Source organism: Notothenia rossii, assembly GCF_949606895.1.
Source record: "Notothenia rossii genome assembly, chromosome: 10".
Lineage (NCBI taxonomy): Eukaryota > Metazoa > Chordata > Actinopteri > Perciformes > Nototheniidae > Notothenia > Notothenia rossii.
In genome coordinates this window covers 26117626-26132887 of record NC_136908.1, presented here as the reverse complement: position 1 = coordinate 26132887, position 15262 = coordinate 26117626, and the positions used below count along the sequence as shown (strand labels likewise).

At 39.8% G+C, this 15262-nt stretch overlaps 1 protein-coding gene across 9 annotated transcripts in view; it reads right to left on the bottom strand.

Moving 5' to 3' along the window:
- Positions 1-15262, bottom strand: part of pleca (plectin a) — a 105673-nt gene that overhangs the window by 48885 nt on the left and 41526 nt on the right. Inside the window, exon 1 of one of the 9 annotated variants that reach the window (XM_079655975.1) lies at positions 6191-6458. The exons of 6 other annotated variants lie outside the window; for them this stretch is intronic. In XM_079655975.1, coding sequence (XP_079512101.1) covers positions 6191-6230 — 40 coding nt within the window. In that variant the 5' untranslated portion in view covers positions 6231-6458. Of the gene's footprint in view, positions 1-3551; positions 4019-6190; positions 6459-15262 lie in introns of those variants that run through there. 2 more of the 9 variants (XM_079655970.1, XM_079655977.1) reach the window with 2 other exon arrangements.

Genomic DNA, 15262 nt, shown 5'->3' with positions numbered 1-15262 from the left:
CAACCATTGTGAAAGTAAATATTTCATGTTAAGTGCAATCAGGTTATTGGAATGTTGTTAATACAACAACACATCTGAGCTTTTCAGCAACCAAACTTCACAGAAATTGTACAAACAGTCGTCTGTAAATGTCCCGTCAGTATAGAAGTTTAAACAATATTGAGAACATGTCAATTGTCTGAACTGTTAGTTACAAACGCACAGAAACGTAGCTCTTTATTAAAACAAATATGTAATTATTATTTAGAAATGATCTTGGTTGTTACACATAGTGTGCCTACATGATTTTCTATAACCGACTTCATTTTTTGCCTTTAAAAGGGTTCGTTTTATGCTTTTAGGGTCCTCCCTTTCCTGTAGTGTGTTTTATTTATTTTTTTGTGCATGTAAATGGTCTGCAAAGGCTCAAATCTGAAAGGTTCCCTCCAGAGAGATGTAACAATCGGGCTAGGGCTGCTCGATTATGGCAAAAATCATAATCACGATTATTTTGGTCAATATTGATATCACGATTATTAAATACGATTATTCATTGACTTTGAAAACATCGAACAATCTAAACAATCAGAGCAGTGGGCTCATCATAGATAAAATAAAGAACTTTCTGAACATTAAATCATGTAAACATGTCACAGAAGGCACACAAATTACAAATATGTATAATGTAAATGTTTAAATTCATAATAGGGCCCTTTAGGTATATTGACACAAAACATTTAAAGTTTGGTAGATGGGAATAAATCACATTTATTTCTGTTTTATTAGCTATAGCCTTTATGTAGTTTCAAATGTTCATGTGGATGTCAGTTTTATAAAACCGGTTTGTATCTCTCACGATATTTAAAGTAGGAATGATAACTAACATGTCTGCTTGATTCAGGATCACACTGCAACAGCATAATGTTGCAGCAAAGCACAGCAGAGACAAAAGTTATATGACTTAAGCATATATTAGAATTATTTAAAGACACAAAAAATGTTCCACAGTTAAGTCTTTAATCTTAAAATAATGAATACTTAAGATTGATGCAGGATGCATTTGCTTGAATGTTTGCAGGAGTTGGTGCCAATTTGACACCGTTACTGGTCCTCCTCCCTTGAACATAAACACAGATCAGAGCCAAGCTCCAGCCTCAGCATGGGCACACTGAGTACAAGTGACAAGCCTTACTACAAGCTAGGTTGATCATAATGTGTTGTATGTTACTTTATTGTGAAGGGCATGTAGGGGCACGGTGGGCGTACTTTCCTTCAACAGCTCAATAACTGCATGTTTTTTTTCAGTTAAAATACAGCAGGCCATCCCCCCTCCTAAAGACTGTCATTAATGCCACAGGGAAAGTAGACAGGGAAGTGAGTCACAGCTGCTAACGGATCTAAACTCAGCCCTACTATATGCAGCATGTGGTTTAGCAGAAACCAACGCCAGTCTGGTGGCTCCTCCATGAACATGGGAGCAGATTTGGGTGTGGCTTCCTCAATGGATTAAACATATTCAATGTTGTGAAGTAAACAGAGCTTTTGGATCTTCAGAAAGCCTCGCAGTAAATCATTAAAGGAAATCTCAAGATCGTATAGTGTTGAGGAGGTGGTCAAAATCTAAAGAAGCCTCATGCAGAACTAAGAACAGTTGATTTATAGATAATCACTTAGTGTTAATCACTGTAATTATCTAAAGAGAGATCCTTTAGAGATCCTAAAGATCAGCGTGAGGCCTCCCGAAGGGGAACCTTAGACCTCCTGCAGTTTGTTATGACTGTAACCAGGATACACAGTGCTGCGTCCCCGGTGTCGAGTTTACTACCATTAGCCGGACGCCATGTGTGGCACTGTGTGAGCTTTTTTTAAACCTGGCTTCGGGTTGAAATCCCTTTTACCTACTTTCACTGTGTCAAAGGCACCTTGCCGTGTGGGTTATAGCTGTAAGTCACACAAGCTGTGTCCTTATATCCAGCACGTGACACTGCAGATGTTTGGAAGTGTGGTCATTGTTTACATTCAGGGTCCAGGACACGCAGAAAGACAAAAAATCTATAGCCACACCTCCCTTCTCTGTTGAAAATACATCATTAAAGTTCTGGGCATAGGGAATATGAGGAGTATGCTCCTATTGTCTGCACTGCGGCAGATACACAGCTGAAAGCAGATCTCTTCAAATGCAAATCGGCTGGATATTGACGGAAGGTAGAGATAGCACGCAGCCTAGTTTTGCTATGCAATGTTTGCCCGCAATTTACCAGTCAAACCACTCTTCCAGGCAACGTTTATTTGATCAAGAGAAATCTGTTTGAAATGCTTCTTGCTTTTGTTCCATTACTTTTGAAGGCATACGAAGCCTTTTGGGAGAAAGTTTTTGGGTCGGTTTTCTCGCTGATGACTTGACACTGCTATAAAAAATGATCATGCTGTCATAATAAACTCAGGCAAGTCAGTGTTGTGAAAACCTCTTTTATCTACTTGAGGTGTGTCCTCCTCAACTTCCTTTGAAAAAGGCTTGTGCAGTTTATTACCAGACCCAGGCCACTGGGAGCGATAAGGGAAAAGACAGTGCCTGCCTTCAGATTAGCAAAACAACCAAAACCCTTTGAGTTTGGTGTGACTGATACTACAAACACTTTACAACTGGATTGAAGTGTCAAGCAGGTAGAGGTTTTGTGATGTGACTTGAGGCTACTTTAATGTTTTAAGCTGCCTCATTGTTCTTAGTACATTTTATGAATTTTTTCAAGTGTCTGTTGGCCAAACTGGTTTTTCACAATGCTTTCAGGAAGGAAAATAAACACTTGCACTTTATCTAGAGCTGCAGACTGAGACATCCTCTAATTTAACTCTGGGTGTGTCACCTGCAGGTGTGTTTGACAGCTGCCAATGTGCAAGGTTGTGTCAACAGTAAAAAACAAAGGGCCTTTGTGAGGTGTGTCTGGTGACATGTTAGCGACTGGTGCCTGCAGGTAACCTTGAGGCTTTTCAGTGGTTCGAACCGAGATTAATAGTTTTTTCCATGTCAGCATTTTTTGGAGGTGAAGAGGATATGCAAATGCTTTAAAACCATTCCAAGAAACCAGTAGAACTGGATTATTGATACATGAGTAAACACCAACTAGTTAAGGGATTAATCTCACATCAAGTCACCTTAAGGGAACCACACAACTGAAGCCGCGTTTCTATTTAGACAGAACTTGGATGAAGCAATTAAAAAAACACTATTCAAGGAAAAACCCCATCATAGGAGAAACCTGATGCTGAGATGTGCACATCAGAGCTCTGACTAAGCCGAAACCCGCGGAATGCTCCGACTCTGACGTCATCACATTACAGCCAGCATTTAAAGGGTTAACTGCAACACATCCATACCACAGGAAACCCAGTCCCAGAAAGAGGGGGGTGTGAGGAAGAGAGGAGAAGGAGTGTGCGCCACAAAAACACAGCAGAGGAGCAGGGTCGACGGACGACAACAGAAGCTATTTGCACAGAAAAAAACCTTTGATCTGCTCTCTGAAAGACACAGTTGTTTCTCTTAAAGTGAGCCTCGCGGCGATGAGTTGTCTTACCTTGCTTCTTCCGTACTCTCCACTGCCAGGCAAGGATTAAGGTAACAACATGGCCCACAACCACCAGGGCTGGGAACACGTAAGGGGGGCTTGCCGGCATCGGGCCTGGTATAAAGTGGAGAGTCCAAGGCTCTGAAGACAGACGGGAGGGCTGAGGAATGGGAGGGTGCGGGGGGGTTGAAAGGTGAGGGAGACTGGAGGGAGGGGGGTGTGCGGCTAGGGGTGTGGTGCCATCCTGGACTTTAAAAGAAGCTGCGCAGCCAAGTTGTCCGTGACTTTTTACAAGAGAGAAGATTGGCAGAGCACCCCTCCCTCTCCTCTCGCCGCTGTGACTCAGTCCTCTGGCAGAAATGGCCGATATCCCTCCCTCCCTCCCCCTTTTTTCCATATAGTTTACTCTAACAATTCCTCTTCTTCTTTTCTACAGACTAGTTATTTCAAAATGTACTTTAATTTTCCCAGCATGAGCCACTTTTCAGCTTTTTAAGGAATTAAAAGAAGTGTTGTCCTCCTTGACGGCCCAAGTGACTCTAGAGGTTTTGCTAGAGGAACTGGCTCGCTGCTTTCCCCACTCGCTGCACCCTATCTGCAGGAGTTAATAATATATGAGGCTGTTTTGTGTAACACACACACACACACACACACACACACACACACACACACACACACACACACACACACACACACACACACACACACACACACACACACACACACACACACACACACACACACACACACACACACACACACACACACACACACACACACACACAAACACACACACACACACAAAACACTCTCTCCAGTCAGTCTTGATAAGGAAAAATTAGAATGAGGGAAGTACACCTTGAGCCACTGTCAACGTTTCCGACTCATTCACCCTACCATATTATTTTCTTTTACCCACCAAAAGTTATTTTCCACCATGGTTTACGAGTCATAGATCATCCAAGGCCTCCCTCCCATACAAATGTCTATACTGAAGCCATAGTATTTTTTCCACTGCACAGTATACCAAGCCACTATCAATTCACCCTCATTATGCAACTTCTCTATGTTCCCCTAGATGATAATTGCTTCCTTATGCTTGGACAGCATGGCTTATAAGCTTCCCAGAGACCTATTTTACTGCATACTGTTTCACCACGAACCATTTTATATCCTCCCTTAGAATTAACCCTAAAATCAGAGAGAGCTTTGCCCTTTGGGCAAGTTATTAAAACACTGAAAAGTCTTGAAGGAAAACGCAGACACCACTTTTTTATGATTTTGACATTTTCAAACCTGTTATTCATCTATAATTACAAGCTTTGTGTCACTGTGTGATTACCAGTAAATTCCTCTCTAAGCTTTTCACCTGGTTCTCCCAGCAACATGGATTTTGTGTGCATTGTTATCTCAGTGTATGGAACTATGCAAGGACTAGAAGCCCTTGACACTTGAAGGATTTTTTCTAATAACTGAAACAGCAAAAATAACCCATACAATACCAGCTTACATCACTGTAGAGACATCAAAACCATTTCTTGCTGCGGGCAAAATGGCATGTCTGCCAGAGTGTCTGTTGTCGGAACATAAGTTGGTGTGCACCTTAGAAACAGTGTCACGCGGAAACCTAACACCAGGACCGGTGACATGATCACACATCGGAGGCAATGCCACACGCCAGCCGTGCCTCGTAAAGCAGGCCATAGATAGAAGTTAGACCTCGAGCTGTCTTTTGCATTAGCAAAGGGTCCTTGAATGTGCGGAGGAAAATTCAGAATAGTCTTCTGGTGTACAGGCCTTGACGGATTTTCTGGCAACCCAGAAGAAGGAAAACATTATAAAGGGCTCAAAACGCTAGCAAAACGTGTTAAACAATTCCAGCAACACTAATGTGTTGCTTGTGCCTTTAATTGGGGATTGTGCTGGCCTTTGATAAACTGTTAAGGCACATTATGACAGAGTAGAGTGACTCAATTGAAAGCTGTCTCAAAAGTATAGCAGTGGGAAACAGAGTCTTAGTTCACTTGCAACAGAACAGAGATTTTGATCTGAAATGTTGGCAGATCACTCTGGGTGAGACCTTATATGATCCCAGTTATAAAACGCCAACCAAATCCCCAAAGCCTTTGAAACTGGCTGCTCAAATTGGAAATGATGAACCGTGAAGACTGAGAAAAGGGAATAAAACGGAGGGAGAAGTACAGATGTCTGGAATAAATTCATTCCACCACTCCTTCATGGGAGGAGTCAGCCCCCTCCCGCTCTATTCACATGGTATGTGTTTGGTCAATGATTCCCATATTGTGATACATACTCTGCATACCCACATGGAGGCAATAAAACAGAACTTCACAGCCAAAAAACAGTCCGTTAGGTACACAAAGTTCAGTATTCAGTAAAATGCCACTATCACTAATGGCAAAGATTTCCCAAAGGTGACAAGTTGGTAAGTCAAGAGAAGAATGTCAGACAGGTCTTTAATTTGCCATTTACAACAAAAAAGATGCTGATGCTAGGAGAGGCACTGTCCTGATGTGACATGCATGATGAAAAGAATTCAATTCTACTTAATTTATTCCAGTTGTAGCATATTTGAATGCCACAAGACAAAGTCTAAAATGATAAGTTGCTGTAAAAGGCAAGCCTACCTTTTGGTGGTCCCGGACAGCGACAGCAGCATAAGTCCATCTTTGCTGAGCGAGCGACTTCGCAACTTTTAGAGAAAAAACTCAACTGCCAGGAAGTCAGATCTGACCTCACGACATTGTGTTAAGATGAAAACCAGGGGGGGCGTGCTAAAAAAAGCCCAAAAAAAACAGAAAAGCGGAGGCACGGCTGGGAAGTGAAAACTAGACAGCGCTGCGAGTTTGCCTTAATTTGTGAGGCTTCCTCTGTGGAAACAGCATCTCGTGCGTGGTGGTTTCTGACGAGCGCCACTGGATTGAATCCATGTGCCGGGATGAAGAAACTCCCTGGGACACATTTTCTTACAGAATTTAAACAAAGAGCGGAAAACAAGATTTATTGCGAGCAAGCTACCATAACAAAGGCTTCTCTGTGGAAGCCATGGAAAAGTTGGGCAGTTTAAACATACCCCCCCATCCACAGGATAAGGATAATAATGTATGACTACTTAATTGATTTAAAGTTAAACAGTGGGAGCTGGAACATATGATACCAGAAAGAATAAGAAAACAATGATAATGAAGCATATGTTTAGCTAATGTATTATAAGCACACATCTATACAGTAGTATCTTTGTATACAATTATTGCTTCTGTTTTTCCATCATTCTGATTTAACTGTACTATATCCTCTAGTTGCAGTATCTTTCATGTAACACTACAAATAATCAGTGCTGAAAAAACCGACCTATTTGATTTGAAACATTTAATTATTTATTTAAAAAAAAAAGCCAAACATTTCCTGGTTCCAGTCTAAAATATGAAAACTTTGTTTATATTATTGCGGGTCAAATATTTAATTAATTTTTTCTTGGACTGGAAAAAAAGATTAATGGAAAATGATAATCCCCAGAAAGTATAAAGAGTGCTTCTATTGAAGGCAACATCTATATGCTAAAGGCATGTTATATATGCAGCTGTGCATCACTGAGCCCCACCAGGCCTGGTACTTCACTGCGATGCTTGTATTCACCCATAACACTACTATGCAGTGGAGAAAGACGTGGAGCAGCCTGTCAGGGTCCTCCAGCTGCCCACACCCTCTGCATTTAACACCATGGAACATGATCCCAGACACTGCCAGGCAGTGCGGGTGGTGTGTGGAGCTCAAGGTCTCCTGGGTAAAGTTATAAACTATAATCTGAACTCTTTTTCTCTAAATTAACGCTCGCTGTACACATCTGGGATCATAAATAACCAGAGAAAAAGGGTGCAGTTCTGCATTTAAAAAAAAAAGAGAAATCTTAGGAATCCTTCAAACAACATGTTGCCTATTTAGCACAAACACAAAGCCCCCTATCCTGGACTGTCCTTGAATACACTGCAATGAGAGCCACACCCAAACCTGCCTCATGGTCCAGACTCACACTCACCATAAAGCATTTCTGTGCTGACACCTTTTGGTAAGAAGACAGAACTGTTCAACAATGAAGACTTCCTACCTTGGCCGTGTTGAATCAAAGCCTCCATGGAGTCTCGTCTGTAATTCATCTCCATTGTTTCTATATCCTATACTAAATGCATTACATAGTATTATGACACATCAGGTTAGTGAATCTGAGTGCTGCTGTGGCTGGTCCTTTCAAGTACAGTATGATCTTTTTAAATGTTGGAGTTCACGTTCATTGCAGGCTGGGCTAAAACACTGAAGGGCAGATGAAAGGTAGCAACTGCCACATGTTCCCATCTGGACTGCTTCGCCCCTTATGCCGAGGCACTGGCAGGAAAAGCTGAGTGTGGTTTAATAGGACTCACATTTCCCCAGTCCCTCTGCTTAGTCATATATCAGCCCTGACAATGGGAAGCTAAGAGGAAGGCTGCATATTAAGGTAAAGCCTGGGACTTACATCGGAAGCTTATGCAGAAGTATTGATCGACATCAAGTGGGTGCGTGGCTTTAGAAATATTTAAAACCGGAACTCTGGGAAATTCCTGATGTTCTGAAGAGAAAGAATAAGTGGACGGTCTCTGCACATGAATAAAGTGCAATACAGTAGCAGGACAGTATTTCAAACAGATCACTTTTTCCCCAGCAGATGGCAGAGTAAAGTCCATACCAACTAAATCTACATGTACATACAGTAAACCTTATGGAAAACTGCATTTCGGTAGGTTTGAAATAACAGTAAATGTGTAAAACCATGCAATTCTACACAATGCATACATTTTTTTTAAAAGTGCTTGAATACTAGTCCCTAATATCTACAATTTAACAAACTAGTGTTATTCAAATTAATCAAGTAGTTCCCAATTGACTAAGCTAAACTATCCATGTGTTTATATCTATGTATAGGCCTTGATGTATGTTCCTGTTGGGGGTGCTGCTTTCATGTGTCAGTACAGTAGACTATAAATAGACACTCCAGAGTGATTGCCTATGTCTGTTCTTGTATGGAACAAGCATGTATCAGCACCACACGCCTGATGACCTGCTAACTCGGCTGCTACATACAGCGTCTTATAAATAAGCAGTGACTTAACAGCTTTCTTTTGGATTTTGCATCTTAACAGGAATCATTTACAAATATTTGGTCTATATATAGAATAGGGCAGACGTAAAGTATCCCAGGCCACACGCAATGCAGGGTTATTTGCATTTAACATAACACTTTGATTAAGTGTTTATTCGTTGTGACTGTAATTTCAGTTACACCAGCCTAAATTAGTTAATCAAATGGACTTGAAGTATGCAAAGGGGTATCTATTTTCTTTTTTATGGACCATTTATTTTTACTTTGTGCAAACATCTCCATCAAATCAAATGGAATTGTTAATTTACTTGAGATTTAAATGTAGAAATAAGAACTACACTTCATAACTGGGCAAACATCAAGCCACAGGTTGGCACAAACCTTTATGCATCCAGTAAAATGATACATCATTGTCAGTCTGGCTGTTATTCAACTGTATGGACAATGACAAGAGCATCAGTTGTATTGTAAGATGATCAAATGATCTCTCACTTAACCTCCCAGACACAAGCAGTACAGCAACGCCCAGATATCCACTGCAGACAAGATGAAAGAGAAGGAAACAGATAAAGCGGAGAAGTAAGACAAGCTCAAACTCTAAGTCAGGAAGTCAGGCCAGACCCTCTGAACATCCTCCCCAGGGTCCTCTGTGAGGAAGCTCCCAGGATCAAGGTGATAAGGGAAACAACTGGAATCTCTGAAGGGACTACAGGGACACCCTTCCTCAGAGGAGGTCTCTGAAGCTAAATACAACTCAGAGATGACTGTTATGGTCTTGTCCACAACTTTCTTGGTATCCTCTATATCAGTTAGTGCTCGAATGAAACATTTCTCAATTTAGGGTCAATAAAGTATATGCTTTTTTTTCTTATCTTATAATCAACAACATTTTCTGTGGCTGTTGATGGGGGTGTTGCTGAATGTTGGGATCAGACTTAAGAAGAAGAACTTGACTGTCAGCTGTTGCATGGTCTCAACATCACTTTCAAATTACCAAAAGTTTCTTCAGTCACCCCATTAATGTCCTCAAAAACACATTCATCTTTAGCGACCTTTTTTTTTCTTTTTCGATGAGCTCCGCCAACAAAGATATTGCTTGCCAGTCAACTACTGCATCTTCAACCTCAGGTATTATCTCTCCAGGTGTCTTCAGGGATGGATTTGAGGTTTCTCTTCTCCTCACAACTAAGATCAATTATTCTGCGGCTCCTTAAACGTACACTCTAAAAACAAATGCCTTGACTCAACAAAGAAAATCAACGCAACAGTTTGCATTAATGTTTATTGAGTTAAGACAACTTGTTTTAATTTCCACTTACTTAATAATTGGTAGCATAAACACAAGTTTTGAAGTTGATAACTCAAAAGATTAAGTTGTTCCGACTAGTTTTACCACATGATTTAAAAATAATTTAAAGTTGTATGTACTTAATTACCATCATTGTGAACACATGCTTTTAAGTTGACAACCATTTATAAATTAAGTTGCTCCAAATATATTGTATTCAATAGTTTTTTTTCTTAGCTTTTTCATGTTTTTGCCTTTAAAGAAATAAATTAATTGATTCCACAACAAAAATAGTAGGCAATTCTCTTTTTATTTTGAACTGCAGTTGTTTATTTCAACACATGATGTTTCAATCAGGAGAAAATTCATTTTGATTGAACATTTATTGACACATTCCATATGATAAGGTGCATGAACACCTGAAATCACAGCTGACTGCAGGAGAGAGGAGAACCATTTTATAGTTTGGCTGCAGCACGTTGATTGGCTGCTGGAGAATGAGGTGAAATGTAATAGGTTAAAGAGAACGCCTGTGATGAGCTGATTATATGCAGCTGCGGAGTGAATGTATACACCCAGTCTTCCTGAAAGAACTTGCGCTGAGCTTCATTTAAATATTGAAAAAAAAGATAAATAACACAAATTTAAATTTCCCCCCAAATAATAAATAAACACATTAGCCATATTACCATGCATGAAGTTAGAGGCCTTTGCATATTTAAAACCAGTGCCAAATATGTCAAATCTGTAAAGTTTTTGTAAAGCTACAGAAACAAACTCTCAATGGCCACCAATCTGCAGATCACACACATCAATTTGACAAAAGATGTAACAAAGATGTTTACACTGCCGACAGTCATTATTTCAAACAGTATGAACACATTTAACGCAGAATGCTTGCTCATTCATTTGTTTCCCTTGACCACGATGGTTGCCATCGTATGGTCAGATCCTGGGGTGGACTGGTCACTGATGAAGGCGATATTCATGTCCTTTTGAAGCACATTAAATAATAGCTTAGCGCATAATAGATAATGAATCAGTTAGTTGCATACTTTTTAAACTGTCACTCTTAGCGAATTCAGAGCCATTATTACCAGCTGCTAAAGCAGCGCTGGTATTGTTTTCACCTATTGAGTCTGCATGTGTGTGTCATCATGGAAATGTGGTCCTGAAGACACAGAGGTGGTTTTGAGTACTTTGCCTAGTGTTTAAATGCATGTGGACAGATTTAGTCAATCACAACCGTGCAAGTTTTAGTGTATCTTCTCATCTTTTTTGAAGGTTCCATACACTATTTGAACTGGTTAAGTGAAGAGCAGAAGCCACTTTTCAAATTGTACACAATCCTTTTCCCATGCCATTGCTGTCAACACCTATCCATGCTGAACGTTGCTAAGATATTATTGATTGGGGTGTGGCCAAAAGTGCAATATGCTTCAAAATGTAACTGACAGAGAGCAGTGCTTTTGTCCTGTGTTTTTACACTGTGGCCATGAATTTTATTTTATTTCAAGATTTTTAATTACGCCGCTAAACTCCTTGAAACGGTCCTCTTCCTTTTCTCCAACGTACACGACAAGGCAGTGGATGGCTATAGTTCTCTGCATACTTCAATTGTATTGTGCTATTTTTTAAAAAGGAAAAAAAGAGAAATTACCTAAATTAATATATTCTGAATGGGTGACTGCCAACAGCTTGCATTTCAATGACAACTCTAAATAACGATCCTACCTCAAGAAGCATGTCCTTGATCTGCTTCACCGAGATTCATTTTTAATAAAAAGCGATATCACAATAGTAACTAAAGTATTTTTACACTCACAGTAGCCTCTCCTACTTTGTATCCTCTCACAGAACTATTCACAGTTCAAAGGCTGCTAATTTTGGTCAAACAGCAATTTGCCTTTACAGTGCAACTTCAAGGCTATCTACTGTATTTGAATGACAAAAGATGACACTCACTTTAAAATGTCCTTTGTATATTTCTATTTGTCTTAACTGTCAGAACTTGTCCAGGCATGTTAAGTGGGAGTGGACTTGAAATCCTTAACTCAAGGTGTAGAACAATGAAGTTATCAAGCCAATTGCATTACTTACTACAACTTGAATTTAGTTTTAAGTCAATTAACGCAGAAATCAGAGTTCAAATTACACACAATATTAAGGTGATGTAATTACCAACATTAATACGTCAAGACAACTTATAAATTAATGTTTGCAACTTAAAATGTTTATCTAAATAAATTAACTCACATTTTTATCTTGCAACCATGCATTTAATTAAGTGGAGGTGAAAGGTCGCCTGAATTCGTTTTTAGAGTGTAGCCTACTTCAACTCCACACATTCAGACTCTTAAAGAGCAGCAGGTGGGAACAACAGCCTTCATATCAAACGTCTGCAGGACTTCCTAGACCAGGGGTCGGCAACCTTTTTGATATGAAGTGCCATTTAAAAAAAAAAATGTTATTAGGACGATTCTAAGGGCCCGTGACTGGCAGGGGCCCCAAACATTTTTATAACATTAAGAAAAAATGTTTAAGTAACTTTTCATCAATCATCAATAATTAACAATAATAGAACGTTATATTGATAATGTACTCACTACACTTACGATTCATTTCACTTTATTTCTTCCAAAAGTTAATTATCCAAAGCCTCTGTACACCCCCCTCTATTTACATTCAATGGTTTGGTCCTGCCTCCAGACGCTGTGCGGCACCGCACTTGTTAGCAGCAGAGTGAGACCTGAGGAGGGATGCTAATACCTACGTGTGTGCCATGTCTCAACCACTCACAAAGTCAGGCTTTCTAGAAAGATGAGAAAGGAGAGAAAGACAAGAGAGAGGGACTAAAGGACGACAGTATGTCACCCGGTTTTTCAAAGAAACGGTGGGTGTGGTCTATGAGTGGTGGAAATTAGTCTGTTAGCTAAGCTTAGTCCATTGTAAATAATAATTGTAATGTTTTGCTGACATTAAGTACTGTCAATATCTTCACAGAAAATGCTGAGGTTTTTCATTTCACTGCTCTTTTAGCTGACATTTAATAAATGCAGGTACATTTTTAGAAGCTATTCATATAAATCAGTTGCCCCTCCCCATGGTGCCAGGACCAACAGATCCATCTCTAGGCTCCGCAGCCCTGTCCCCCCATAATGCTTTGCAGTCTTGCCATGCTGTCCATTGAAAGCCAGTTGGCTAGAAAGCTGGACTTCAAGGACTTGATCAGTGGCTTTGTCTGTTGGAAGGCTAGGCGCTGGGCTCTTGGTGATTACGGCTGAGCAAGGCCTCGTAATAACTGTTAAAGGGCAAGGCTATGGTAACGATATTGGATCACTACACAGAAGATGCATGATGAGAAAAAAGACTGAGAACAGGCTCTGATTTAGCACCACCACCAGGCCTTTTCACTTCCATTTCCGTTTTGTTGTCCGTTTACACAATTAATACACTTATTTTGTAGTTGGTCATTTCATTTCATTTCAAACCTTTATTTAACCAGATTGGTCCCATTGAGATCATAGATCTCTTTTTCAAGGGAGACCTGCAGCATATAGGTTCCACATGAAACATAAAACAATAAAGGACATCATACATTATATTTACAGGATACATTTACATAGTTATAGACATTTAAAAGTGCCCATAGTATCAACGAGCATTTCATTTAGCCTAGCTTTAAAAACATGCAGAGGAATGAGATTGCTCAGTTTAAATTCTTGCTGAAGGTTGTTCCAAGCAAGTGGAGCTGCTGCGCACATAAAAGCTGTCTTACCTAAGGCAGTCCTTGCTCTTGGCACATCTAGCAATACTACATCATGCGATCTCAGACAATAGCTGCTTGCAACTCTCTGTGTTATCAGAGAGCAGATATAAAAAGGTAGTTTACCCAACAAAGCTTTATAAATAAACATGTACCAATGACTAAGCCTCTTTACAGTAAGTGATGGCAAACCTGCCTTGGCATACAGGGTACAGTGATGAGTAAGTGCTTTACAATTAGTGACAAATCTCAGTGTGCTGTGATAGGCGGCATCTAACTTGTTCAGGCAATGGGCAGGTGCATTCATATAGATCAAATCACCATAGTCCAGCACAGGTAAAAAGGTCACAGAGACTTTTCCTGGCCTCAAGCGAGAAACAGGACTTGTTTCTGAAAAAGAAACCTAGCCTAACCCTCAGCTTTTTAAGCAGGTTATTGACATGAAATGTAAAAGTGAGACAATCATCAAACCAGATACCAAGGTATTTGTAACAGGTAACCACTTCAAGTACTTGTCCTTGCATAGTAACAATATCTAAAACAGGCTCTGGTGTCTTTTTAGCTTTTGAAAATAGCATTACCTTGGTTTTTATCAACATTTAAAAGAAGCTTAAGCTCAGAGAGCTGAGTCTGAAAAAAACTGCCTGTAATTTAACACCAGCCTCCTTAATGGAGGGACCTGCACAGTACATCACGGTATCTTCCGCATAGAAATGTAAAGTAGCTTCATTCACATTTTCTCCTAAACTGTTGATATATATGGAGAATAAAGTTGGTATGTATATTTAATTAAAAAATATGTTATGTTATTTTTTTGTTATAATATTGGTGTTAATGTTCACTTCATTTTAATTTAAGAGGTCATGTATATTTAAGTTATATTTATTTTGATTTATGAATGTTCCATTCAAAATTGTTATTAAAAAGGCATGTACACCATAAAAGATTACTATTGAGGTCTATTGTCAGGAATGTTAGTGTTATATGAAATAGTGAATTCTACTGCAGCAGAATGTTGCAGTAGAATTTGCAGTCTGCACAGTGTTATATTTTCACCTCTCAGTGTCACTAAATATTGTGCGGTTAGTATTGGACTACAAGATAGATGCAACATATGTAAATACTTTAATGTTCAACTTCAGCACTTCACATGTCAAAATCTAAGCAATGTACTTACCTACCTAGGTAGAGTTATTTAAAGCATAAATGAGTCGGTTGGGTTCTGGAGGTGTGGTTACAGCATTGTGCTTGGTTGGCGCGGCCTGTGCCTGGTGGTGGGGCCCAATGTGATATCTTTTCATGGGGCCCAAAATCCCTGGCGGCGCCGCTGCCTGTCAGCACAACTTACATGATGCCGAATTTAACAAACACATTTAAATAATTGGTTTAAACGGCATAATAATAAGGACGATCGTCCGTTCTGTGATTCTCCAGAACACACAAGTTATGATATTAGGGTCATGCAGAGTGAAATGAGATCGTTGTCCCTTTAAGAGAGAGAGGGGTGCGGC